The sequence below is a fragment of the Sceloporus occidentalis genome, unplaced genomic scaffold (assembly GCF_023333645.1).
Source record: "Sceloporus occidentalis isolate IW3139 unplaced genomic scaffold, rSceOcc1.0.p SCAF_3, whole genome shotgun sequence".
Classification (NCBI taxonomy): domain Eukaryota; kingdom Metazoa; phylum Chordata; class Lepidosauria; order Squamata; family Phrynosomatidae; genus Sceloporus; species Sceloporus occidentalis.
This window is the reverse complement of record NW_028316983.1, coordinates 117,834,901-117,860,982: the sequence shown is the minus strand read 5'-3', so window position 1 is coordinate 117,860,982 and position 26,082 is coordinate 117,834,901. Positions and strand designations below refer to the sequence as shown.

Here is a 26,082-nt window from a genome sequence, read left to right as displayed (position 1 = left end):
ATATTTAGTCTTATATAAATGTTAAAGATTTGCACACAAGTCTTATTTTTGGACATATCTATTTCTGAAAGTCTATACTATGTTGTAAAGACAATTTTTTATGTCTCTGGTAAAATGTGATTTATAAACAGTCTTTTCTCTGCAGTAGAAGTTGCTGTGAGTGAAAATTAACCTACAACATCACTAATCAGTGCATACCCTACAAGTGGGGTCTACAAGTGACCTTTTGATCCTTCAGCTTTTTTTGTCAATCTAGGAAAAAATTTGAAATACTTTCCAGAATATGTGACAATAACATGAAATTTAGTAGGTGCAATGCACTAATTAGGACCTATACACAATTGAGCATTTGACGTCTGGATTAAATTGCAGTACTTGGTATATTGAAAGTACTTTTTTGTAGGCGTTACATATCCATAATTAGTGTAGTCTTGAATATTTGAGTTTTTAAAACACATATAACATCAGTGTGTGTATTGGTAAAATGCACAAATCCTTTTCCCTAGTGCCTAAATGAATTAGTCATAAGAACAGTTGGAACCAAAATGATTTATTTCCATCAAACACATTTAGTATAGTGTAATGGCTTAAGAACATTAAATTCACTGAAAAGTCCCTAGATCAATGTAGACCTTCACTCTGTGCATGAGTTTATCTATTTGTCTCTGTAGAATGAGGCTAATATTACTACCTTGCCTTACATTGTAGGTAGTAATTGTAGAGCTTAGATCATTACTTTTTATAAAAATGAACATAATGACATGACTGAGCAGTGGTAGAATGATGACCTGGAGCCAAGTTACAGATAGCTTCAGCATGGCTTTATGTTCATTCTTACAAAAAGTAAGTTTCTGAGCTCTGTGTTGTAATGGATTACTGGACATCTGTGAAGGAAGTTGAGAATTTAGGAACAATGCTCTAGAAATACTATTAATAATATTCTTATACAGTATTTGTATCTAGGGCAGGGATAGGCAAAGTTTGGCCTTCTAGGTGTTGTCACACTGCAACTCATCCATAACCAGCATAGGCAGTAGTGACAACAGTTGCAACCCAGCAGCCTCTCAAGAGATTCACTTTGCCCACCACTAATTTAGGGTTAAGGTTTATGAGCAATGCCCCTCATCCCTACAGATGCAGGGTGTATGTATCTTGTAAAAGCTGTACTATATCTCTACTGTCCTGAAATCATTCATTTGCCACAAAAATATGCTTGCAAAACCAGAGCTTTCCTCCAGTTCTTTGTCTTGCATTATTCATTGTGTTTGTATCTCAAAATAAGATTTCCACTGGAAATCATTTTGAAATAAAAAACTTAAATAGTTTTAAATCTGTGAAAGCAAATGTTTGCACACATAACACACAGCAACATCATCTCATCCTACAACAGTTATTCATTCAGAATTTTCTTTGTAGTCTACCAAATCTGATTGTTTTAATTACTCCCGATAAAGTCCATATATTTTGTATGAACAGAGATTTATTTTAAATGCAACTCCTGCTTACTTTACGAGTGGATAGTACGTGTATAAACAACATATCCAATACTGCAATAAGAAATGTTTTTTTAAAAAAATACTTTGTTGGGCTTGCTTGTTGTAAATAAATTTGCAAAACAACTTGAAATGTAGCATTTGTGTGAAACTCATGGACAGTTTTTTAATGTTTCAAGTGTCTCAGTCAATGGGTCTGATCATCATCTGAACGGCTTTTAATGAGTATGATCCGCCTCTGTACTCAGCCCAGAAAATCCCATCCTGGTGCTTGCTTCTGTAATGTCCTCCTCTGTACCATACTCCATTGAGATTGGAATGAGCACAGGCATTGTACCACCAGCCTCCTTTATGAAAATGGGCACAGTTTCCTATAGGAAAAAACAAACAAAATAAGTTAAACCTCATAGTATATGTGCAAAGTATATCTTAATTGCTTTTTCAGACAATAGAAAGTTAAGGTTGCATGAGGTCATGCTAGCTGTTATTTCTCTTTCAGTGAAGTAAGGCATCATTGAGCAGAAACTTCCCCATTTTGGAGTCAGTGGTATTGGCTCAGACCCTCACTGTTTCAAAGATGTCATCAGCCACTTCAATGGGCACCTTCCAGCAGAACTAAAGTTGCTTCCAAATAGCATGAACAAGCTCCATGAAATCTCTTGGAAAGGCCTTCATGTGATGGCTAGATCTTGCTGTTCTATTTCTGTTGAAGAAACACTGCTTTAGTTTTTTGTGGGGTTTTTGGGCTATGTGGCCATGTTCTAGAATAGTTTCTTCCTGACGTTTCGCCAGCATCTGTGGCTGGCATCTTCAGACTACTTTGTTATGTGCTACTCCAGAACAAACACTACTTTGTTATATGCCTACTCCAGAACAAAATATTTTTCTTTACACCCTCAGAAAATTAGCTATTCTTGCAGATGTTCTCAAGTCCCATTAGGACATGCTCCTTTTTCACCATTGTCACTTGAAATATTTTCTAAGGAGTTCAGTACTACTTCATCTTCTGACTGTATATAGTCTCCCCTTATGGAAGGGGCATGAGCTTTTAAGTGTATATGCGATATGGAGTTCTGTGCAAAAAGTCTGTGTACATTTGGAGAATGAATTTATTTTGCATTTCCTAGAAAATGTTTAAAGTGATATATAGATAGCAAAGATGTGTGTAGGAGCAGTTGTATCTGTTTAATAGTAGTATAGCCAATCTTGATAACTTTATACCCTAATCTTTCAAAAATTAAATTTCTAACAGTTGTAAAGGCTATCATATATACTCATGTACAAATCGACCTCATGTATAAGTTGAGGGAAGGTTTTAGGGCCAAAATCATGGATTTTGATGTAACCTGTGGATATGTTGAGGGTAAAACTTAGGGGCATGTAACAAAGGATGTAAACAGGGAAACTCCACTTCCTTCCCTCCTTCTCCATCTCTGGACCTCTCCTGACCACCTAACACCACTTCCCTGTTGCTGGAGGAGATGGTTTTAAACACTGGATTGAAAAGAGAAAGAAATGGAGTTAAATGGGGTGTTTGGTAGAGAAACAGAGATCCGGAGGAGGATGGGGAGAGAAGTTTTTAACATCTGATTGAGAATGGAATCACCTCTTGCACACACGCACACACGCACACACACCCCTCTGCCTGGGCAGCTCTTTCAGAAAGCACTGCTGAGGTAGGCTATTGAGTGTATCAGGCAGTACTTCTTTTAGAACCTTTCTAAGCAGTATTAGTGTATTGACCCATATATAAGTCGACCCAGAATTTTAGAGTTACTTTGGGGCATATATTTTTTTGACATATAGTCAAGTGTATACGATGTTAAATAATAGGAACTTGTGCAGTCTTCTGTAAAGTCCAAATAATTCACTAAATCTGGACAGAGTGAAGTCTACAACATTGATTTTGTTATATAATTCTATGTGGTGTAGTATTTGAATATGTCATTACATCATGAGAATAATACTCTTCCATGACAGACCAAGACTTTAAAGCTTAGTATTTATCTGGTATGTTATGTGCTAGATATTACACATGATTTTAGTATTGCTCACAATAACATACCGGTGTTAGATGTTCAAACAAAACAGGTATTTTTCTCCAAAGTTATCTAAATGTTTTAGTGCTTTAACACTCAGTTGTTACCTAAAATAATAGACAGTGGGGATACAATATGTGGTATTTCATACCTGTGTACATATCTCTGTCTCTGTCTAGTGTTGTAAATTGCTTCCCATTGTGCCATATCATGGAGTCACCAGCATTCCCTTGATAGGTTCCTAGACGCAATCGATAAAATTCACTTTCTGGTTCTAGTCGGAAACTACTATATTCTGCATAGACTTTCTTATTACTCCAGTCTTCTAGTTCTATCAGAAGTCTGTAATTGTCTTGATTTGAAATCAAATAAATATTTTCCAATCCCAGCCAGTATTCTCCAGCAACATTTCCAAATCCTTTCTGTGGAAAAAACAACACAGCTCTCATTAGATTGCCTTACATTTTATGGTTAGAAAGCTTTATAATAAAAATACTACATACATATTTTGGTACTTTTAGACTGTGATAATTTGGAGGGAGGGGAGTTGGTAGTTCACAAGGCATGCATTCATTTTCCCTTCTCCTCCTCTACTGCTCACCCCACGTCTTTCTGTTTTATTATATGCGTCTTTGCTCTGCCACTTACACATCATTGGTTGGAAGGGGTGATGAAACTCAGAGCGCAAATGATATTACGGTTCAAGATTATTTTTTACTCATTGTTATGAGATTAAGGCTTCTTATGAAATTCAGTGTCCTCTGCCTACAAAGGGGCCTGTGGCCTCACAAAGGATGGAGACATATTGGATTGCAAGGGAAGTATTTTTTGTGTGTGTTTCAAATGGATGTTAGATTTCCTGGACTTTTGGTGGATGTTTGTTGTTACTGGCCAACACGGCTACTCCTGGGTGGGGGTTCTTTTTTGGATTTCAAGATGCTACATTATAGCCGCAACAGTGGAATCATAAAGAGAGAGCCATCAGACTGGGCCTTACTATTTGAGGGTTCTGCCTCCAGCAAAGGAAAAACTTTTTTCCCCCAAAATTTTGGACTGGATTAGCATGTTTTACCACAACATCACCTAAAGTTTTCGTGGTGCAAAAGCATAAAGGCTTCCTGAGAAATTCAGTGTCCTCTGCCTATGAAGGGGCCTGTGGCTTCACAAATGATGGAAACATATTGGATTGCAATTGGAAGTATATTTTTTGTGTTGCAAACATATGTTAAATTTCCTGGACTTTGAGAATATCCCCGTAACCAGATGGCCAGAAGGAGGAGGTGCCAGCCTGCAAGAAATACCCCTCCATACTATCTGAACTGAGAACAAAGACAGCAAAATGCAGGCTTATGACTAACATCTTCCATTTTCCCCTCCTTTATGGTTTTTAACACCTTTGCCTGATGAAGAAGCCAGTGGAGCTCTGAAATCTTGCAACATGTATATTGTACATTTTGATTGCCCAATAAAGGTATCACTGGTGGATTTTTGTTGTTACTGGATTATGAGATGCAAGTGCTCAATACAGGCTGACATTAATAGCTGCTTTTGTATTTTTTGCCTTGCCTTGTTATTTCCTCAGGATACTTCTGCAAAGACATTTCCCTCACCCCTACATCTATTGTTGGTATTAGATGTGTTTATTCAGTACATCCACAACCTGCAAACAGTATATGACCTTGGTTACATTCATTTCAACCTCTTGCCTATATGTACGGAATACAGTACTGTAATAAAATGAGTACCAGTACATGTCACTCTGAAGAAACCAGGGGTTATTGTATGAATGCAGGAATTGTGTTTATCACATTGTACCATTTTTTCCTAAGCTGTTTCTCCTTTGCTTTTAGTTATCTTTGGTTTTGTGTTGTTATGGCAATAATAACTATTTATTTGTAAGGTTTACTTCATTTGCTTAATGGAGTAAAAAGCACTCAATTCAAAAGGTGCTCTAATCAATATGATGACTTTTTAAATATATACATTAGGCTCTTTGAGTCCCTGGGGTTTGGTTCCAGGACATGGATATCAAAATCAGTGGATTCTCAAGGCCCATTAATTACAATTGCATAGTAAAATAGTGTTCCTTATTTTAAAAACGGCAAAATCAACATTTGCTTTTTGGATTTTTTAAAATATATATATTTTCAAGCCATGGATGGTTAAATCTGTGGATAAAGAATCCATGGATACAGAGGGCCCACTGTGTATATGCTCTCTCTTTCTCTCTCTCACACACACATATGAATTTATAAAAATTGCAGGTGTCCAGGTCAGTATTTCTGTAATGAAAAACAAGCATTAATTTTAAGAAATGGAAACATACACTCAGAAATAAGTCCTACTGTGCAGCTTTTATTTGATGACAGTCCTATTTATCTGTATAGCATTTACAGTAAAGTGCTTAATGTAAACTTAAGATAAGATTCTGTTTGAAGGATATGGTCCTCCATATCCACAGTTTTTTTATACATGGATTCAGTCATCCATGACCTGGAAATCTTCCAAAAATACATACATTCCAAAAAGCAAACCTTGATTTTGCCATTTTATATAAGGGGCACCATTTTGCTACACCATTGTATTTAATGGGAGTTGAGTATCCATGGGGGGAGGGGGGTCCTGGAACCAAACCCCAAAGGATACCAAGGCCCACTGTACTGACAAAACAAAGAAGAAATCAGTTGAAACTGTTAAATACTAATGCATTGCTTTTATTAAACATTATCTTCATGAAAGTAAATTATCACTGTAAATGTTGATGGCTTTGATACAAAAGTGTTGAACCAGCCACAAAAAAAAGTCTTTGTGGACATGCCTTTAAATTATTTTTACGTGTCATTTTAGTCTTATATAGTTGGCCCTCTGTATCAGCGGGGGTTCTTTTTTGGACCCACAATGGATACTAAAAAGCATGGGACCGCAAGTGTAATTATTACCAATGTGCAAAGTATTGCCGTGGCTGCATTCATGCTTCGTCCCATTATTGACAGTAATGAAGTGGGGCCATCCACAGATGCTCCAATCCATGGATGGCTAGCCTCCAATACAGAAGGCTGACTATACTGTTTATACAGAATATACATTATAATGTAATTAGCACTCCCCATGCACACTTCTTTCAAAACGAAGTTACCTTATAATTGTCCCAGTTTGTGAAGAAATTTACAGAACCATCTGTTCTTTTTTGAATAACTGTCCACCCCCCAGGATCAAGGCTGTTCTCACACCATAACTGCATTGGTCCATGACTGTTTTCAGGTTTAATCATATAAATCCCACTGCTAGAATATCCAGCTTTTTTGGCTTGTTGGCAGTCTTTGAATGGGCCTGTTGAAAACAGTTTGATATTAAAATAAACACAAACACACATGCACTGGAATTTTTTGATCATATGTATTGATGGTTTAATATTTCATTTAGTTAAATTAACAAATATAAAGATGATTAGATATAAGATACTGTTGTCCTTTATCTTGTGAACAATTTAAGTATGGCTCATTTTTACTAATACTAGAACAGGAACATTTAACAGTTGAGCCTCACATTTTTTAAAAAATGTCTAAACCATTATGTTTTCGTAATTGACCTGAATCTTATTGATCAGTCCCATTGAGAGTAGACCCCTCGAATCAATTGTTAAAGGGTGGGTGAGTCAACTAATTAAGACTTTGTCTCAATGGGTCTGCTCTAGTAGAGACTGTTAGTAGGATGCAGGCCATTGTTTCCTTCATGGGTCTAGAATGGAAAGGAAGCACATAATAAAAGTTGTTATAGCATACTGTGTTTAGCCTGGAGAAGAGAAAGTTAAGAGGTGAAACAATAGCCATGTTTAAATATTTGAAAAGATATCACATTGAAGAAGGAGCAAACTTGTTTTCTGATGCTCCAGAGACTAGGACACAGAGCAGTGTATTCAAACTACAGAAAAAAAGGTTCCACCTAAAGATTAAGAAGAACATCTTAATGATAAGGGCTGTTTGGCAGTGGAATATGCTGCCTTGGAATGTGATGGAGTCTCCTTCGGAGATTTTTAAAGAGTCTGGATGACTATCCGTTTCAGCTGCTTTGATTGTGTATTCCTGTATGGCAGGGAAATGGATTGTATGGCCATTGTGGTATCTTCCAACTCTGTGATTCTGTGATTCTACTGGCTAGTGAGTGTAAGCCAAAACATAATACAGTCAACCCTCTGTACCTACAGATTCATTATCCGTGGATTCAACCATCCACAGCTTGAAATTCTCTTTTAAAATATAAATTCCAAAGAGCAAACCTTGATTTTGCCATAAGGGAAACCATTTTACTATGTCATTGTATTTAATGGAACTTGAGCATCTATGGATTTTGATATACATGAGGAGTCCTGGAACCTAATCCCAGTTGATATCAGCAGCCCACTGTAATAAAATAAACTCTCTGAATTTAATTTGCATATTTCTTTACCACTTTTCAGAGTGGTAAATCAGAAGTGATTTTACAAAATCACTTGTAAAATAACATACACAGAGACACACACTATCGAGAAACAATAGCATTCAGTAAGATCAACTCTATAAAAATAGTCTTAGTACAAAAAGGCAGCTGTTTAAGGGAACACAAAGCCAATACATTCTTTTAAGAACAGATTGGAAAGTAATACATAGAACAGTAGTAGTTGTAATAGTTTGCCATCAAGTCAACTTCAGCTTGCAACTCTGAATGAGAGATCTCAGTTGCCAACCGCCCTGCTCTTGTCTTGCAAACTCAGATCCATGGCTTCCTTGATTGACTCAGTCTACCAATATTGTGGCTTTCCTGTTTTCCTACTGCCTTCCATTCTATCAAAAATTATGGTCTTTTTCAATCAATCCTGTCATCTCATATGTCTAAAGTTCAGTAGCTTAGGTTTAGTCATCTTGGCTTTCGGGGAGAGTTCAGGCTTAATTTGTTCTAGAACCATTCATTTGTCTTTTTGGTAGTATCCATAAAACTCTTTTGCAATTACCACATTTCAAATTAGTTAATTTTCTTCCTTTCAGCTTTCTTCACTGACCAGGTTTCATAGCTATACATAGAACTGGAAATCCTATGGCTTGGCTGATTTTGACTTTGGTATTTAATTATACATCTTTACACTTGAGGATCTTACTTAAACCCTTCATGGTTGCCTTTCTAAATATTAGTCTTTCTCCTATTTCTTGGCTACAATCTCCATTTTAATTAATAACTAAACCTTTAACTGAAACACACCGTCCAAAAGCCTTTAACTGAAACACACAGTCCAAAAGAAGTAGCTTCTGGCCAGTTGGAGCCACACTGTTTATATGATGCACACCTCCAATGTGGCTAGAAGCCGTTCCGAGGCTGGGCTCCGGTCCTTTAGACCAGAGCAAAAAGGGGCCAGGATAATTTGGCTTCTGGCAGTGCGGGTTGAGCCCAGTGGCCATGGCCCACTTTCGGAGCAGGTCATGCAGTCGCCATGGACCTGATCCTCTTGCTGCTGGAGCAGCCTTGGGCCACTCCTTCCTGCCCATCTGTGGCTTGTTACCCACTTGAAAGTTATGGAAATCATGTGGTCATTAGTTTTGTTTTCTTAATATTTAGCTGTAATCCTGCTTTTTCATTTTCTTAACTTTTACCAGCAGTCTTTACTATATTCTGCTGGTAATATGGTGTCATTTGCATATCTTAAATTGTTGATGTTCCTTTCTACATTTCTCATGCCTGCCTCCTCTGTCTAATCCTGCTTTCCATATGATATATTATGTAAATAAAACTGCCATATCATATAGGATGATACATGCAGGCTTGACTGTCTTCACATTGGGAAAACATTCTGTTTCTCCTTATTGTGTCTTGATGATGACATCTTGTCCAAAGTATAGGTTATGCATTGGGACAATCAGGTGTTGTGGTACAGCTATTTCTTTAAAAGTGGATCATAGTTTTTCATCACAGGCTTTGTTATAACATACAAAGCAGAGGGTGATTTTCTTCTGAAATTCTTTGGTACATTCCATTATCCAACCTATTTTTGCAAGATGATCCCTAGTAACTTCCTGTTTGGAACCCAGCTTGGACATGTGACATTTCTCACTCCCGATATGGCAAAAACCTTTCTCGCAAAATATTGAGCATCACTTTCCTTGCATATAAGATCAGTTCAATGGTCTGATGATTATCGCTGGTGTCCTCTCTCTTGTAGACTGGAATATATATTAAACATTTCCTGTTTGTGGGCCATTGTTTTGTTTTCCATATTGGGTGGAAGATTTTTGTTAAAATGGATTCCATCGCTATAGATTGAAAGAGCTCTTATGTCATCTGTTTCTGATTATTTGTTTCTCCCAAGTGGTTTGAGAACTTTTTCCACCTCACATTTGCAATTTGTTTATCTTCAAATGGGTCTTCCTTGAAGAAATCTGTAATTTATGTAGGTTCTCATTGTACTACTTCATTGGCTTTTTATTTGGCTAGATATTTTGATCATATAGCATCCCTCTTTTTGGTTTGACATTTCCTTTAATTTTTTGTCAGTTTTTCCGGTTATGTGGCTGTGTTTATTCCTGATGAAATTCAGAGAGATCCAAGCTATCCTAGAGTTTTACAGATGCTGGCAAAATGTCAGGAAAAACACTTCCAGAACACAGCGACAGCCAGAAAAACCCACAAAAAACTATCGATGCCAGCCATGAAAGCCTTTGTCTTCACATCCCTTTAATTTCTCACATCCTGTGTAATAGGTCTCTTGTTCTGCCTTTGTCTTCTTCTATTTCTTTGTATTGATTGTAAACTACAGTGATAGACTGTATTCTAGATCTTGTAAGCAAGAATATGCCACACAAGATCTTGTATCACATGGCTATCTGACCTGACCAGTAGTGGCTATTTAATGGGGAGAATTCATAACAATCATACTTGTTCCCCTTTTCAACAGGCAGTGCCATATGGTGAACTCAGGACTTGCTATTCCAGGAATGGACAGAAGGAAGAACTGGGTCTCCTGTTAGATATTTGTGTTTTTTAGCAGATTGCAAATATTTCTGATACCCAGTTGTTTAGCAGCAGCAATGAAATGGTTTTCAATCCACCCTAAATGAAAATGTTGATTTTTTTTTTTTAAATCTTATTTGACTAACAGATTTAGGGGCAAAACAGATCTCCCAAAAAGGATGGCTCAGATCTGCCCTGGCACCACAGCAGTCACACATACGCAGCCCCAATCTGGCCTAATGCCGATGCTTCCAACCAACCAGCATTTCCAGGTTGGGGCAGCTTCAGGCTGTGGTCAGGGCGTGTGGCATCAAAATGCTACGCAGCCCAATGATGTATGTTTTGGCCAGTCTGTTTTGGGCTTTAAAAGAAAATAACTTGAAATCATGATCATATATATGGTATGTCCTGAAGAATATAGCGGGCCCTCTCAATTCCGTTCCAGATCCCCCCGCATAAGAGGAAATCGCGTATGCTCGTGCCGCATTAAAAACAATGGAGGTGCGTGCTTGCAGCTCGTGGGCAGCGTGTGCGCCATTGCTATAATTGGCAAGCAGCTTCCGCGTAAGCTGGAAGCCGTGTGTAGTCCACCCACATATGGTGTAGATGCACTGTATTTTGTAGATTCAGACATTAGAGAGGCTTGCAGTCAAAAGGGGGGCCTCAAAGGGGGGCTTTAGCCTGCATGGTCTAAGATAAAGCTGAAAAATAATTGGGAATATAATTAGAAAAGAATGAAGCAGATAAGAGAGTAAAGAGTAGCCCTTATTACTTCCTTTATCTAGCACCATGAAAAAAATAATCACTAGGATCAGAACACTGTTTACATATTTGTATATAACTTGCTCAGTTGCCCATTTTTTAAATATTAGTTGGTCAGCTGTAACTGAAAACCACAAGATAGAGGCTTTTTAGGGAAACAGCATGTGATGACAGGATCAAGGTTCTTTTCTTATTCTGTGTTTTGTTTTCATATTCACCAGTTAAATGTTTTCAGGTGGTCTTTAAAATGTTCAAATATAATTCTAGAAATGTAGTAAATGCCTTACCTTCATTGATCAGCATTAATGGTGGAATTCTCAAAGGGCTTTTTGTAGGAGAAGTAGCTGGATCGGAAGGTGGCCTCACATCTCTGTCTCTAGGATAGCCTGGATCTCTCTGAATTTCATTACTTCCTAGGAGGCCTGGAGTGTAATGTGGACTATTAGGAATATGATGGGGTACCACAGGAACTAAAGGTGGAGAACTGTGGGTGTCTTGCCGTGAAAATATCCGCAAACATTGTTCTTCCAGTAATGAGATGGTAACTGACTGATTATTTACAAGATCAGTTAGTGCTGCATATTTTACTTCAAGTTCTCTATATCTTGATGTCATCTTCAGCATTTCAGTTGTGACATTGAGAATTTTGTTTTCCAGCTGGGAGAGCTCAAGTGAATTGTCCCGTTTGCGGATTATCTCATGGAGGAGTTGCATATATAGCTGAGTAACACGGGAATTCATGTTGCGGCTCTCTTTTCTCAACAGTTTTACTTCATTTACTATATTCCCATCCACATCAACCACTAGCTGCAACAAATCAATCTCGCGCTTTTGTTTGGACAATACATCCTTCAGATTCTCAATGTCCATTCTTGTAATTTCATCTTTTTTGTTTTCTGTGCTTCTAGTATTTACACAAATTGGTCCAGTTATTTTTTGTTCAGGTACAATAAATGTATAGCCACACTTTTTCCCTTCCTCTCCTCCTTCTGTAGAACGTGGGTATCTTCTAGGGGAGTTTTTATTGAATTTAGACTGTTCTGTATAGCATCCATTTGGTAATAGTAGTAGTAACAGTAAATTCAAAGTCCATGAGAATGTCTTCATCTTCAAGCGATCTAAAATAAGCATAAATAAATAAATAAATAAATAAATAGTGATCTAATGATAAAGGTTCTTACATAAAACTCTCAAAATTCATCAATGACTGAAAGTTTAAGATTTTGGTAGTGTAAATGTCTTGTTCCCTCCTTCCAGGTCACAGTCAAACAAGTGGAGACAAAAGTGTGACAGATTAATCAGAGTTTAGAAGAGTCTGTTTCAAAGGTACTTAAGGCTCATTCAGACTGGTAATTTGTATAGCACAGCTTAATGGTGGTTCTAAATGCTTCTTTCTGACAGCTGCTTCCCTGTCCAAATGTTCTCTTGACTTAAAAAAAAAACCCTAATAGAGAAGCTGCACATTTTTGTTCATTTATGGACATCTTGCTTGTGAAATTACCTGTGCATGTGTTCAGCTTACTCAGATCACTCAGATGTTTTCCCAGATTTTTGCAATCCTCATATAGTCTCTTCCTGTTTATCTCCCAGGGCCTCCTTAATTTTAAAATCATTTTTATTTTATTTTTCTCCAGATCCATCTGCTTAGATATCACAGACTGCAGCAGCTTGCAGCTCTCTTTTTAATATATAGTATATTCACAGTACGGCTTGTATAAATTTAAAGCTTTTATACTTGAAAATTAATCAATATGCCAAATAATATAATTTTATATGCTAAGATTAGTATTGCATAAATTTCATTTTTTCTCAACATGTCCAGCCTGCCCTACCGTAGAAAAAAGTTCAGAGGAATTACTTTCCCCAACCTTGTATCCAGGAGTTTTTCCTCTCTGCTGCTACCTCAGCTCTATTTCTATTCCTAGAGAAAGAAACCAGGCACATATTATGTTCACATGTGCACACTCACTCATTTTAATCTTCTACAGTTTAAATGGATACTGATGCTTCAAATCCTGGAGAAAGAGAAAGACCATGCTCAACCGCACTGCATTTTCTTATACTGGAGAAATGTGTACTACATTTACTACTATAAAGTGAGAAATGGAAGCTGCAAGATGGCAGAAATGCTGTGGGGTGGAATAGAGCACAGCAAGTATGCAAGAGCATTTTGTCACAGCTTGGTTAATGAAAAATTGATTGGCTAACTGATTTATCAATGGTTGTGTAATAGCAGTCATCCATACATACCCACTCTTGCCTCCCAGTCCCATTTATCTAGTTCTCTTTTTGAAGGTGGCAGTTTGGGAGTGTGTGGCATATATCTTAACTATATCACAACTAACTACTGAAGCATGTGCTATATGGAGCTCATTGAAAACTGTCTGAAAACATCATCTTGTTAAAAATGGAACAGGTAGGATATTGACTGGAGCTAGGTATCAGGATCTTACTATAACGCTAGAACAACAGCACTGGTTTGTTGTTTGATTCCAACAAAGCAGGACCATGATGTCTGAAGGACCACCTCCCACATTTTAGCATGCCCACATTTTAAAATCATCTCCAGAGGCCCTCCTCCTGTTCCAAATTCATATTTTAGTATAAAGGAAATGGGCTGTATGTTTGGAAAAGCCTTTGTTAATGCTTAACTTTAACATGTAAAGTCAAAGGCTTTCATGCCCGGCATCCATAGTTTTTTGTGGGTTTTTCGGGCTATGTGGCCATGTTCTAGCAGAGTTTCTTCCTGACGTTTCGCCAGCATCTGTGGCTGGCATCTTCAGAGAGATGATTCCAGCCACAGATGCTGGTGAAACATCAGGAAGAAACTCTGCTAGAACATGGCCACATAGCCCAAAAAACCCACAAAAAACTTGACTTTAACAGTTGGCCTGGATTGCTCCCAAGGGGAGGGTATCATTTTACTCCTATTTTCTTACATGTATCATGTTCTGTTTGGTTATTGGATTTTATTGCAATTGGTGAGAATCCTGGGACTTTCATAGTGAGAGAGGGAGGAGTTATACATTATTTAGAAAAATAAAATAACTATAATTGTTTTCATCTGTAAAGAAATTTTCAATATGTTTGCAAATAACAAATGCATGCTGCTACAATTGAGGAGTAAGCACAAACAGCAATTTGGCTTTTCATGAAGTGATCTGCTATTGGTAGTAGAAATGGCATGTTTCTTAGCAAAATGCACAGAGCAAATTCTGGAATGATGTCAGTCTGGGGTTTTTCCCAAGCATTTAATGAAGATTTTTAACAATGTGCAGATTATTCTATCAGTTCAAATGATCAGCATTCAAAAGGGATACTTGACAGTACTTTCAGGTTATGCAGAATCTTGAGGTAGGGATCAGCTGCTTTTTGAGCTTGTATATTTTGTATCATAGATTGAATTCAGCCTGGATAGAGTACTTGTATGTGGAGAAGAATGGTACACATCTAATTATAACCATTTGCATGAGAGCTTTGTAGTGACCCTCCCCAGTAGTCCTCTTGTTTGTGTACATTTGGGTTCATTCATCCAAAGTTCTCCATGGTGTCTAAAGTGGTAGAACAATGGAATCTCTGTAGGAACCAGCATGGCTGGTTTCTATGAAAACGGGTCAGGAGTGAGATGATATGTCAGATGGGTCAATTATATTACACTTGTCCCTCCACATTTGCTGAAGTGGCCGTCACTGTTTGGGTGAAGCCTGAAACTAATGCTGGAGCAAAAAGCCTCAATTAGAGTCTGTCTTGCTGTACGCACACATACACACACTGAAGTAGCCTCCAGGTTTACCCTCAACTTATCCACGGGTTATAGTAAAATCCATAATTTTGGCCCCAAAAGCTGCCCTCGACTTATACATGAGGTCACCTTATAGTCGAGAATATACAATATGTTTCTTCTTCGTGGTCTCTGCGAATCACACAAATGGGTTTATTCTGCGCCTGCGCAGCAATCCTCGGAAACTTCTAGAATCTCCAGGCAGAAAGCAATGTATCTTTCTGCAACTTTTTGGCGGTAGCCCCGCCCACCCATATATAAGGCCCCTGGTGGCCCGCTCCTCTTCAGTTCCTTCATTCCGCTGCGCTAAGCAGCTCGAGGAACTTCGCTTGCATCTTGTTGCTCCTTTCATGATTGAATCTCTTGACCATTCTTCGGACTTTCCCTATCAGCTTGTCTTCTACGTGATCTTTCGGCTTGACCTCGGACCGGTAACGGACTCGATTACCATGGCCTCTTTCAAGCAGTGCACTAAGTGCGGGGTGAAAATCCCTAAGGCCGATGGCCATGAAAAATGTGTCCTTTGTTTGGGGGAGTCCCATATTCCTGGCAACTGCCCCCACTGTAAAGCTATGTTGGCCCAGGCCCTAAAGAACAGGGACCGGACACTCAAGGCTGCGCTCTACGAGAAGGTTTTGAGCCAGCCCAGTGGTTCTGGAGACGCGGACGCTCCCAGGGCCTCCAAGAAGAGAGGAGACAAACGCTCCGACCATGAGAAGAAACGGGCCCGCTCTTCATCTCCGCCAGCCAAGAGCCGTCGCAAGGGCCCTCCAAGTACGGTCTCAGTGCCTCCGCCTGAGTTGAGGCCAGCACCGTCTACATCCCCAGTGGCCGAACCGGCGAAGACCCCGACTCGTGTACCGGCGTCTTCCCGGATTATACCCTTGGAACCCAGGGTCCTCCTTGCGAGCCACCTCTCTGCACCGGCGGACACCCTGCAGATCGTGGACTTGGGTTCGGAGTCTGAGGGGGAGCTCCACGACTCCGATGCTCCCCTATCCCCACAGAGGGCTAGACCCCGTTCTCCCTCTCCTGTGGTGAATCCACGTCCCGCTAGATGGGACACAGAGCGCCCCCGTTCCCCCCCGAGGAAGGATCGGGCCATACTAGGGGCTGAGGCGGATGCCGCCTTAGATCCGGACCGTCCAGACTCAATGGAACGGGACCAGGACCTGTTTGATGCCTTCCCAGATCTCGTCTTCGATCACCGTACCGGACAGTATCTTATCCCGGTAGACCCGTCCCGCCTACGGCGCAACATCCGGGACTGTTCACGGGACCGTCGCCACTGATGCCTCCCACGGGCTGGATGACTTGACCACCACCGACTTGTCGCCCAGAAAGCGTAGCAGATCTCCATCAAGATCCAGATCCAGATCCCCACGCTCTGCGTCACCTTCCGACGATGACGAGGCTCCATTTGTCCCGGAGGGACCTGCGGTTCCGTCCCCTACAGACGACGTCAGGTCCTTTGCCGACAGGGTAATCCGGATGTCGGATGCCCTGAAGTTAGAAGTCGCCCACCCCGAGGACGATGCCCTCAACCCGGTGGAGAGAAGGATCCACGGTTCCGCCCCAGCTCCACCAGCCTTGGCATATCTCCCATCGCTAGAGAAAATTGCCAAACGCTCCTGGGACGCACCGGCCTCCATCCCGTCGACATCCCGTAGGATTGAAAACCTCTATCGGGTCACTCCTTCGGCACCTTCTTGGCTCTCCAACCACCCTAAGCTTAATTCGGCTATCGTGGAAGGAGCCCAGTCCACCTTCGTCCCAAAGTCCTCGTCTTCTCCAGTCGACAAGGACAGTAAGAAACTGGATGGCCTAGCTAAGAAGTTTTATGCTTCAGCGGCCCTGGATTTGAAGGTGGCTAACTACGCGGCCTGCATGGGGGCCTACGTGCAGTACCTCGTAGAGAAGATGGACCCCACCATCGCTGACCTGCCGGATGACAGGAGGCAGATGATGTCTGCACTCAGGAATGAAATCCACCTGATAGGCGGACAGCAGATCATCTCCGCGAGGCACTCGACGGACTGTGCATCAAAGGTCCTCTCTGGCTCCATAGCCCTCAGGCGATACGCGTGGCTCCGGTCTTCAGACCTCACTCCACAAGCGAAGGCAGCCATAGAAGACATGCCCTTTGACAACTTGGGCTTGTTTCACCGGGACACGGATGAGAAACTCAGCTTCCGTTATAGGATGAAGACTGCCGCCAGAAAACACGGTATGTCATCCTCCGCTTCCAAGTCCCCCCGACAGAGGTACACTAGTCAGCGCCCCTGACATCCAGGCGGCCACTACCGCTTCCAACCACAGGACCGTCCCTACCATCAGGACACTCAGCCTCAAGGCCAATCCTCCCGGTCACCTGCTCCTCCAACCGACAGGCGGCCATCTTCCCAGCCCAGATACCAACAGGGCTATAGGAAGAAGGACGGCAGGGGCAAGAAGAGATTCTGATGGGTTCCGGCGCACCTCGTCATCTCCAACAGGCTGAGCCCCTTTTTTGACACCTGGGCCGCCATTACCAGTGACTCTTGGGCACTTAACATCGTCCGTAGGGGCTATGCCCTAGAGTTTTCCCAGCTCCCACCAACTGGAGCTTTTCTTTCCACTGCCCCCTCGGACACCCTTCTTGACGAAGTGCGCATTCTTTTGGACAAAGGCGCCATTGAACCCGTCTCCCCTTCTGACTTCAAGCGCTGTTTTTTCTCTAGATACTTCACCGTACCGAAGAGAGACTCTGGCCTCAGACCCATAATGGATCTACGGGCCCTTAACAAATTTATTATTTACGAAAGGTTCAGGATGGTAACCCTTGCTTCTATTTTACTACTCCTGCAGGAAGGCTACTGGTTCGTGACTTTGGACTTGAGGGACGCCTATTTCCACGTTGCGATCCTGGAGGACCACCGGAGGTTCCTCGCCTTCGCCGTCGGCCAGAAGGCCTACCGGTACCGGGTCCTTCCCTTCGGCCTTTCCACAGCTCCCAGGGTCTTCACCAAGTGCATGGCACCCGTGGTGGCGTACCTGCGTCAAAGAGGGATCACAGTCTTCCCATACTTGGACGACTGGCTCTTCACAGCGCCCTCCAAGGACATCTTACTCGGGCACCTCGAATTCACCCTATCCCTGCTGCAAGCACTGGGATTACAGGTCAACTTCGACAGGTCCAACTTGACTCCTTCCAATCGAATAGACTTTATAGGAACAACACTGGACTCTGTACAGATGAGGGCATTCCTTCCAGAGACAAGGTTCCAAACCCTCTGTACATCTCTGCAGCCCTGCCTCCGCCAAAGACGCCTTCGGGCCCGTGCCGTGCAAGTCGCCATGGGACACCTAGCCTCTACCACTTTCGTCACACCGTGGGCCAGACTGCGCCTCAGACCCATTCAATCTTGGTTTCTCTCCGTCTTCGACCCCGCCCGAGACACGGCTACCAAGTTGCTCACCATCCCGAGGACTGTACAGAGGTCTCTACGATGGTGGCTCCAATCCGACAACGTCTGTGTGGGGATGCCATTTCTACCCCCTCAGCCAGATCTCTCCCTGACTACGGACGCCTCCCTGCAAGGATGGGGCGCCCACACACTGGACTTTACAATAAAGGACAGATGGTCACCGGCGGAAGCTACTCTCCACATCAACGTCCTGGAAATGCTTGCCGTGGAGAAAGCACTCAGAGCCTTTCAGTCGGTCCTCGCGGGCAAGGTGGTACTTCTTCTCACCGACAACACCACCGTCATGTACTACCTCAACAAACAAGGTGGTACAAAGTCGAGGACTCTGCTGTCAGTCACCATCCGCATTTGGGAATGGTGTATAGCACACAAGATTCTGCTGCAATGCATCCATCTGCCCGGCGACCAGAACGACCTTGCAGACCATCTCAGCAGGTCACCCTCCACTTGCCACGAGTGGAGACTGCATCCAGAGGTGCTGTCCCGACTCTTCAATCGCTGGGGAACCCCCCTCCTCGACCTGTTTGCCTCCCGGCTGAACGCCCACACTGCAAGATTTTGTTCACGGTACAGAGAGCCAAGATCGGAAGGGAACGCCTTCCAGCTCAAGTGGACTCAGGGCCTCCTGTATGCCTTCCCTCCGTTTCCTCTGATCACACGGGTCTTCTCGAAGATGTTGGCAGACCACACGGACGCAATCCTGATAACCCCGTGGTGGCCCAGGCAGCCTTGGTTTGCTCCGCTCCTACAACGAGCGCAAGACCATCTCCGCTTAGAGCACCAGCCCGACCTGCTATCTCTCCATGACGGACAAGTCCACCATCCCGAGATGCAATCTCTCCCATTGGTAGCATGGAGGATACGATCCTGAGGACACTTCCATCAGGTGTACAGGATATCATTAAGACAGCACAAAGACCATCCACACAGAGGTCCTATGCCTACAAATGGGATAGGTTCTTAACCTTTCTACAAGCAAAGGACATTCCACCATCCCGTGTCTCCATCCCGATAGTCCTGGAATTCCTTATGACGTTAATAGGCACAGGTCTCTCCTTGAGTTCTATCAAGTGCTACCTGTCAGCCATCTCATCTCACTACCTATTTCAGGACAAACCTTCCCTGTTTGGGGATCCTCTTATAAAGAGGTTTCTTAAGGGAGTCAACAATTTACATCCACCGATTCTAGACCCTACACCGCAGTGGTGTCTAGACACCGTCCTGGCACATTTGGTATCCAAGCCCTTTGAGCCCTTAGCTACCACGGACCTGAGACTCCTGTCGGCCTTTCTGGTAGCCATCACGTCAGCCCGTCGAGCTGGTGAACTGTGTGCCCTGAGGATGGACCAACCCTTCCTTCGTTTCCATAAGGACAAGGTGGTGCTCCGTACAGACATCACTTTCTTGCCTAAGGTGGTGTCTGCCTTTCACATCAACCAGGACATTGTTTTGCCGACTCTGGCTCCCAATCCGACCACAGACTCTGAGCGCCAACTCCATGCCCTGGATGTCCGCAGGGCGCTGGCGTTCTATCTGAACAGAACTGCTGCTTCCAGGCGTTCAGAGAGACTTTTTGTGTGTTACTCCGAAGCTAAGAAGGGGCTGCCGGTGTCACCGCAGAGGTTCTCCAAGTGGGTGGCCAACACCATCCACCTTTGCTACGAACTGGCAGGGAAGCCTCTACCAGGTCGGATTAGAGCCCATGCAACTAGGGCGGTAGCCGCATCCTCAGCTTTTTTGACTGGGATCCCCCTTGAGGATGTGTGTAAGGCAGCTGTCTGGTCCCAGCCGTTGACATTCATTAGACACTATAGGCTGGACGCAAGGCCCAGGCATGATGCAGCCTTTGGGAGGGCAGTGTTACTGTCTGCCATGCACTAACCTGTCTACTGTAAATAAATCACTCAGGTATTAGTTTGCATATTTATTGTCATGTGACTATTTGATCTTGACACTCCCTCCTCCACAGACTACAGCTCGCTAGTCTAAACCCATTTGTGTGATTCGCAGAGACCACGAAGAAGAAGAACAGGTTGCTCACCTGTAACTGTGTTTCTTCGAGTGGTCACCTGCGAATTCACACAAACCCGCCCATCCATCCCCTCAGTGTCTGCTCATTTGACAACGCTTGTTGCCGCGCTGATTAGCGGCTCATTCGGAACTGAAGAGGAGCGGGCCACCAGGGGCCTTATATATGGGTGGGCGGGGCTACCGCCAAAAAGTTGCAGAAAGATACATTGCTTTCTGCCTGGAGATTCTAGAAGTTTCCGAGGATTGCTGCGCAGGCGCAGAATAAACCCATTTGTGTGAATTCGCAGATGACCACTCGAAGAAACACAGTTACAGGTGAGCAACCTGTTCATCACCTTTATGTCCTACCTCAGCAGTTGGAGGAGGGATATCAAATGTCATCTGCATCCTGGCATGAAGTTTACTTAATGCTTTCAGCTTAGATTGTGTTAAAGACTTTATAGATTTCTGTGACAATGCTACCATAATAGGGATGTTCCCTACTAAATACACAGAAAAAAATGTCTTGGCTTTTTCCAGACTGAGAACAAGTTTGAAGTATAAATTAGCTTTCACTTCGACCAGCTACTTCTTACAAATAAATGCTGCTCAACAGTGTATGTTACCATTTTTGTTCCTTATACCATTGATAGACATGTAAATAGTCTGCCCGCACCATCTGTGGATCTTGGCTCATATGCACAGCAAGCCCGGGGGGACAAAATGGCTCACACAGGAGCATTCCGCCATTAGAATCAATGGGACAAGGTCTTGGAATGGATCCCCCGCGTATACAAAGGGACCACTTTAAAATACTTCAGGTTTTAGCTCAAAGAAAGACACTTGGGTGTGAATGTACGTGTCCTTTACATGGCCTTAAGCTTTTATAATTCCAAATGAAAAGGATTCCCTAAATGTTCTATTTTAAGAGAACCAATTTACCAGTATGAAAATTGATAGTATTTCTTACTCAGTTTATTTCCTTTTCTATTTTATGTACAGTGCGCCCGTGTCATATGCGGCTTTCAGCATATGGTGAAAGGTGCGTGGGGCGCAAGCTGTGTCATGAATGGGGCGTGCGCCCATAGCGCTCCGCTGCATGCACAAGCCCCATTCACTTGAATGGGGCTTGAGCATGCGCGGAATTTGGCTTACATGGGGGGGGGTCCGGAACGGATCCCCCGCGTAAGCCAAGGGCGCGCTGTACAACATTTTACTGTTTTAAGTACAGTTCTTTGCAGTTTATTTTTCCTTTCCTTTCCTTCACTTGTAACATGTGAAGAATCCATGATAAAGCATTGGTTTCCAACTTAATGGCCTTTATGGTTTAGGTACATCTGCTCTTTACAACATACAGTGGACCCCTGTTTTACGCTGGGGTTTGGTTCCAAGATATCCCATGGATAACAAAATCCATGGATGCTCAAGTCCCAATAAATATAATGACATAGCAAAATTGTGTCCCCTATAAAAAATGGAGAATCAAGGTTTGATATTTGAAATTTATACTTTTTGTGAACATTTTCAAACCATGGATGCTTGAATCCATGTATAAAAAATCTGTGTATAAGAAGGGCCAACTGTATTTTTTAACCTTTAGTAATAGGTGGAAACAAAGGGAGCAATATTTATCAGTTCTCTTGACATGTACTGACACATTGGTACTTTGAGCAAAACAAAACCTATGACAATTTTATTTTCTGCACCCATTCTTCAATCAATTTTGATAAATTTTGATTTTTCTTTTATTTCTTACCAAAGTTTTTATGGTTGACATTTAATTAGTAATAAACAATATTTTTAAAAATTAAAGCCAGCTTATCTTACAAGGTGGCAAAAAATAAATTGTAATTAATATTTTACAATAGTGTCTTATGCAAACTATACTTGGCAAAATGAATTTGCAATGAAATGGTATTTTAGTGTCTTTTAACATGTGCACAAGAAGACATTTCCTGGATCTCAGTTTTCATATTGATATTCAAGAGTATTAGGTGCAGATATTCAGGAGCAGTGTGACTGTTTCCATTTCTCATTCCTTTATGCACCACTGAATTTGGCACATTTCCTGGATATGTTAAAAAAATAAATACCTCAGTTCCTGCCAAAATGTTATAATTCAAATAATCTGTAGGTGACACATGTTTAATGACAAGAACCTGTCCAATCCGATACAGTGACTTATTTAAATCGGGGACTACTGTATTTTTTATTGTATATTATCACATTGTGTTAGCCATATCTGTTTTGAACTCAAATGTTATATTAAAGTGAATGTTTTGTTTTATTTCCACTGTTTAATCAAATCATGAAGCTTCATCCATTGTTGAGTATATTAATCTTATCTGAGAATATGTTCATTAAATGGGGATGTTCTCTTCACTTTAAGGACTATTATCAGAACTTTAATTTTATTTTCATTTACTTCCTGCTGTTTACTCACTGAGAAATCAATCCAAAAGGTTTTTGCACCAGCAAACAGTATAAAAACTGATAACAAAGTGAAGGATATATTTTATTTAAAATGCTTTCAGCACTGTTCTTTTGGCATGACAGACCAGTACTGTTGTGTTAAATGTCATCTGTATACTAGTAGTTTTTCAATTGTTGCTTATGAATTCTCTCTATTGATTTTTAAGCCACTTGAACCAAAAGTGCATCATCTTACAGAACACATTTAGAAACAAGTCCACGCGAGTTGATGTAGTAATCCTAGATTTTAGAAAAGTGCTTCATAGCTAGATTACAGTTGAAATTTAAGAATTTTTTAGAAAAAGGCAGGCTGCTAAAATGCGAATTCTTGCACTGATTATCTAGTTGGTTGTGTTGTGGTCATTCTGTTACAGTACATGCTGCTGAAATGAACTGGGCTTTTTTCCAGCATAATGGCAGCTGTCAAGCAAATTAGTACCACAAATGCAAACACAGGTCTTCCATTGTCAACCATGAAATACTCCGCACTTGGAATACTTTATCTCTCACAGATTGCATTGAAACAGTAATCTGAACTGCACAGCAAGTGTGAAAGCTGGAGAAAACATTTGGTATAAGTAAATACAAGTACTTTTTTAAAAAAAATTGTGTGTGTCTGTGTGTGACAGTAACAGGAACCATTTATAATGGTGAAGAATTGAAGAATGCAGACTTAATATTAATATCTCGCCAAAAGAAAAGAAAAAAAAAGAATGCAAACTTAATGTCACATTCAATTCTTTCATATTAACTTAATGAAAAACAGTTCATACTTAAACAGTCATAAAGAAACTTAGAAGTAGTAAGACAGTGTTAACTCTTTGTGTTATACAGGTATAGAAATGTGTGAACTGGAAAGCAGAAGACATTCGTTTAGTTTCACAACAATGTTGGTTGTAAGAACCAAATCACTTTTTAAAACAGTATAAGATGGCATTTGATAATTTACTTGAAAAAGGTTCATTTTATTTTGAAGCTTTTACAGACAAAAATAAATTTATTCCTATCTGGTTCAATAGATTATTCTAGGTTGTTTCTGTTGTTGTTATTTTCCATCACATTGGCTTGACTTATGGTGACCCTTTGAATGAAAGATCTGCAAGACACCCAGTTGCTGACAGCCCTGCTCAGGTAGTTTCCCAGACTACCAAAAGTGTAGTGTTGTTTTCCAGATTACCAAAAGACTGTTATATAATCACATGTTAGACTAGCACCATTAAAGGATGTATTATTTAAAACTCCCTTAAGAACCATTATTAAAAGACTTTTAAAATTTGAACTTTCAGTAACACAAAAGATTTTTATGACATCCTAAGTACAACCATTCAGAAATGTCTTGAAAGCAATTTATAAAAGTGTTCCTGTCTTGGTTTCTTGGTGTAACTGAGTACTGGCTAAATATCAGTGAGCATAAACCTAGAGCTTAGAAACTGTTGCATATTACTATGCAAACATTTTTGATAAAAAAATTTGGGCTACTGTCCACTGCATGCATTAGTTTTACATTCTGTAGCATTTACATAGCAGAGAGCCAGGGATAGTTTTAGGAGCCAGCTATTTCACTCAAGCTGTTTTATGGGTAAACAGTATTATGTAAGTGTCTGCTCCACTATAACATGAAACTTCGTTGTTGCTGGTTCTGTGCCAGTTAAAGATTTCAAAGAAAACCTCCAGTGTTTGTAATCAGACGTTACTCTTTATGGTGTAGAGTGAGGTTTACAACATTTCATGGATCAATAATAAGTTGCTCTAGACTGATCCTCCTCCCTGATAGCTAATTTAGCAGTATTAGAGTTCCTCAGGCAGCAGACAGCATTCCTTAGGGCAATTGTGTCATACAACAGTTAGAGCTGCTCTGCAGACAAAAGTGTTACATTACAGTGGAAAATCTAAATCTAAATATATGCCTGTGAAGCATCATGTTTAGTGAAAGAGTGCCCTTTTTCAAAACTACCTGGGTGAATGATAGAAAGGATTGACTGCTAATAAAGAAAAGTCAAGTGAATGCTTTAATTGGAGATTGTCATTGTAATATGTAGTTAAAATGAAACCTATGACATTATTTCAAGGGTACTAACTTAATCATTTCTTTTCTTACATTTAACCTAACATTTTGGTTCTAAGGAATTCTGAAGATTTTTTTTTAATCCTGGGGAGGCTATAGCACTTATGATTGCTTTCTATGATCAGTCTCAGAGACTCATTTTTTTCTACTAAATCAGATTGAAAGTAGGAAAGGAAGACTGAATTTTTTGTCTTGTACGCATGAATCTGATTAATTAGTGGTAGTATTGTACATCTTTCTGTAAAGGGGGACCATAAAAATGAGTTGGGTGGTATAAGATAAACTTCTAAATCATCTTTAATCAAAAATTGACCCCAAAAAACTGAGTCGATTTATCCACAGGTCAGTGTAAGTATTGTACTTTAATTCTTATTTTAAAATGAAACCATTCCCTGATGAAAGGCAAGAGTGTAATCTCTCCTGGAAACACTGACCCCCCCCCCCCCCAAATCCATCCAGCCTTTAGTCTGAGCACAAACAGTTATGCCTGCTGGAATTTTGTAAGTTCTTTGGCACCGTTTTCCCATGCTTCATCCTTTAGACCCTTTGTTACATGCACCTATGTTTTAGCCTCGACTTATCCACAGGTCATATCAAAATCCACAATTTTGGTCCCAAAACCATGAAATCAACTGATAGTATATATTTATTTCTAGAGCACATAGAATGTAACAGCAACTTCAACTGCAGAAAAGTTGCCTGTAGATTGAAAACAAAGATAATGTATAAACACCAACCTTACAATACTTTTTCTTCTAAAGCAGAGTAAAAATCCAGAGGCTTCTTCTTTGTGTAGCCTTGTCTCTCGTACAGTTTAGCTGGTAATTTCTGTAGTTCTGAAGAGAGCTCCTGTTTTGTCGTGCCTTATGTTAGATCCAAGTATGTATCACCCCATTTAATTTAATAAGAGAACTATTTATCAAAATCATTTTCTTCTACGGCAGAAATGACGAAGATGTTTTAAAGCTGCTTTGTCTTTGCTTTGCACTTGCATACTGAAATGTACTAACAAGCAACA

The 26,082-nt window shown here is 41.0% G+C and overlaps 2 protein-coding genes across 4 annotated transcripts in view; one reads left to right on the top strand and one right to left on the bottom strand.

Moving 5' to 3' along the window:
- LOC149316624 (ras-specific guanine nucleotide-releasing factor RalGPS2) overlaps positions 1–26,082 on the top strand; it is a 150,125-nt gene that overhangs the window by 76,828 nt on the left and 47,215 nt on the right. The window lies entirely within an intron of this gene.
- LOC149316625 (angiopoietin-related protein 1-like) lies at positions 579–26,082 on the bottom strand. The gene is made up of 5 exons (XM_089515954.1): positions 25,802–26,082; positions 11,557–12,387; positions 6,669–6,862; positions 3,684–3,954; positions 579–1,864 (listed from the first exon to the last, which is right to left on the bottom strand). Exons 2-5 carry the CDS (start codon positions 12,374–12,376, stop codon positions 1,677–1,679), a joined length of 1,473 nt encoding a protein of 490 aa, XP_089372080.1. The 5' UTR covers positions 12,377–12,387; positions 25,802–26,082; the 3' UTR covers positions 579–1,676.

Coding starts and splice junctions, on each gene's coding strand:
- LOC149316625 (XM_089515954.1), bottom strand. CDS start 12,376: ATGAAGACATTCTCATGGACTTTGAATTTACTGTTACTACTACTATTA. Junction 6,863..11,556: donor ATTAATGCTGATCAATGAAG/GTAAGGCATTTA, acceptor TGTTTTCAACAG/GCCCATTCAAAGACTGCCAA. Junction 3,955..6,668: donor CAAACTGGGACAATTATAAG/GTAACTTCGTTT, acceptor TTTTTTCCACAG/AAAGGATTTGGAAATGTTGC.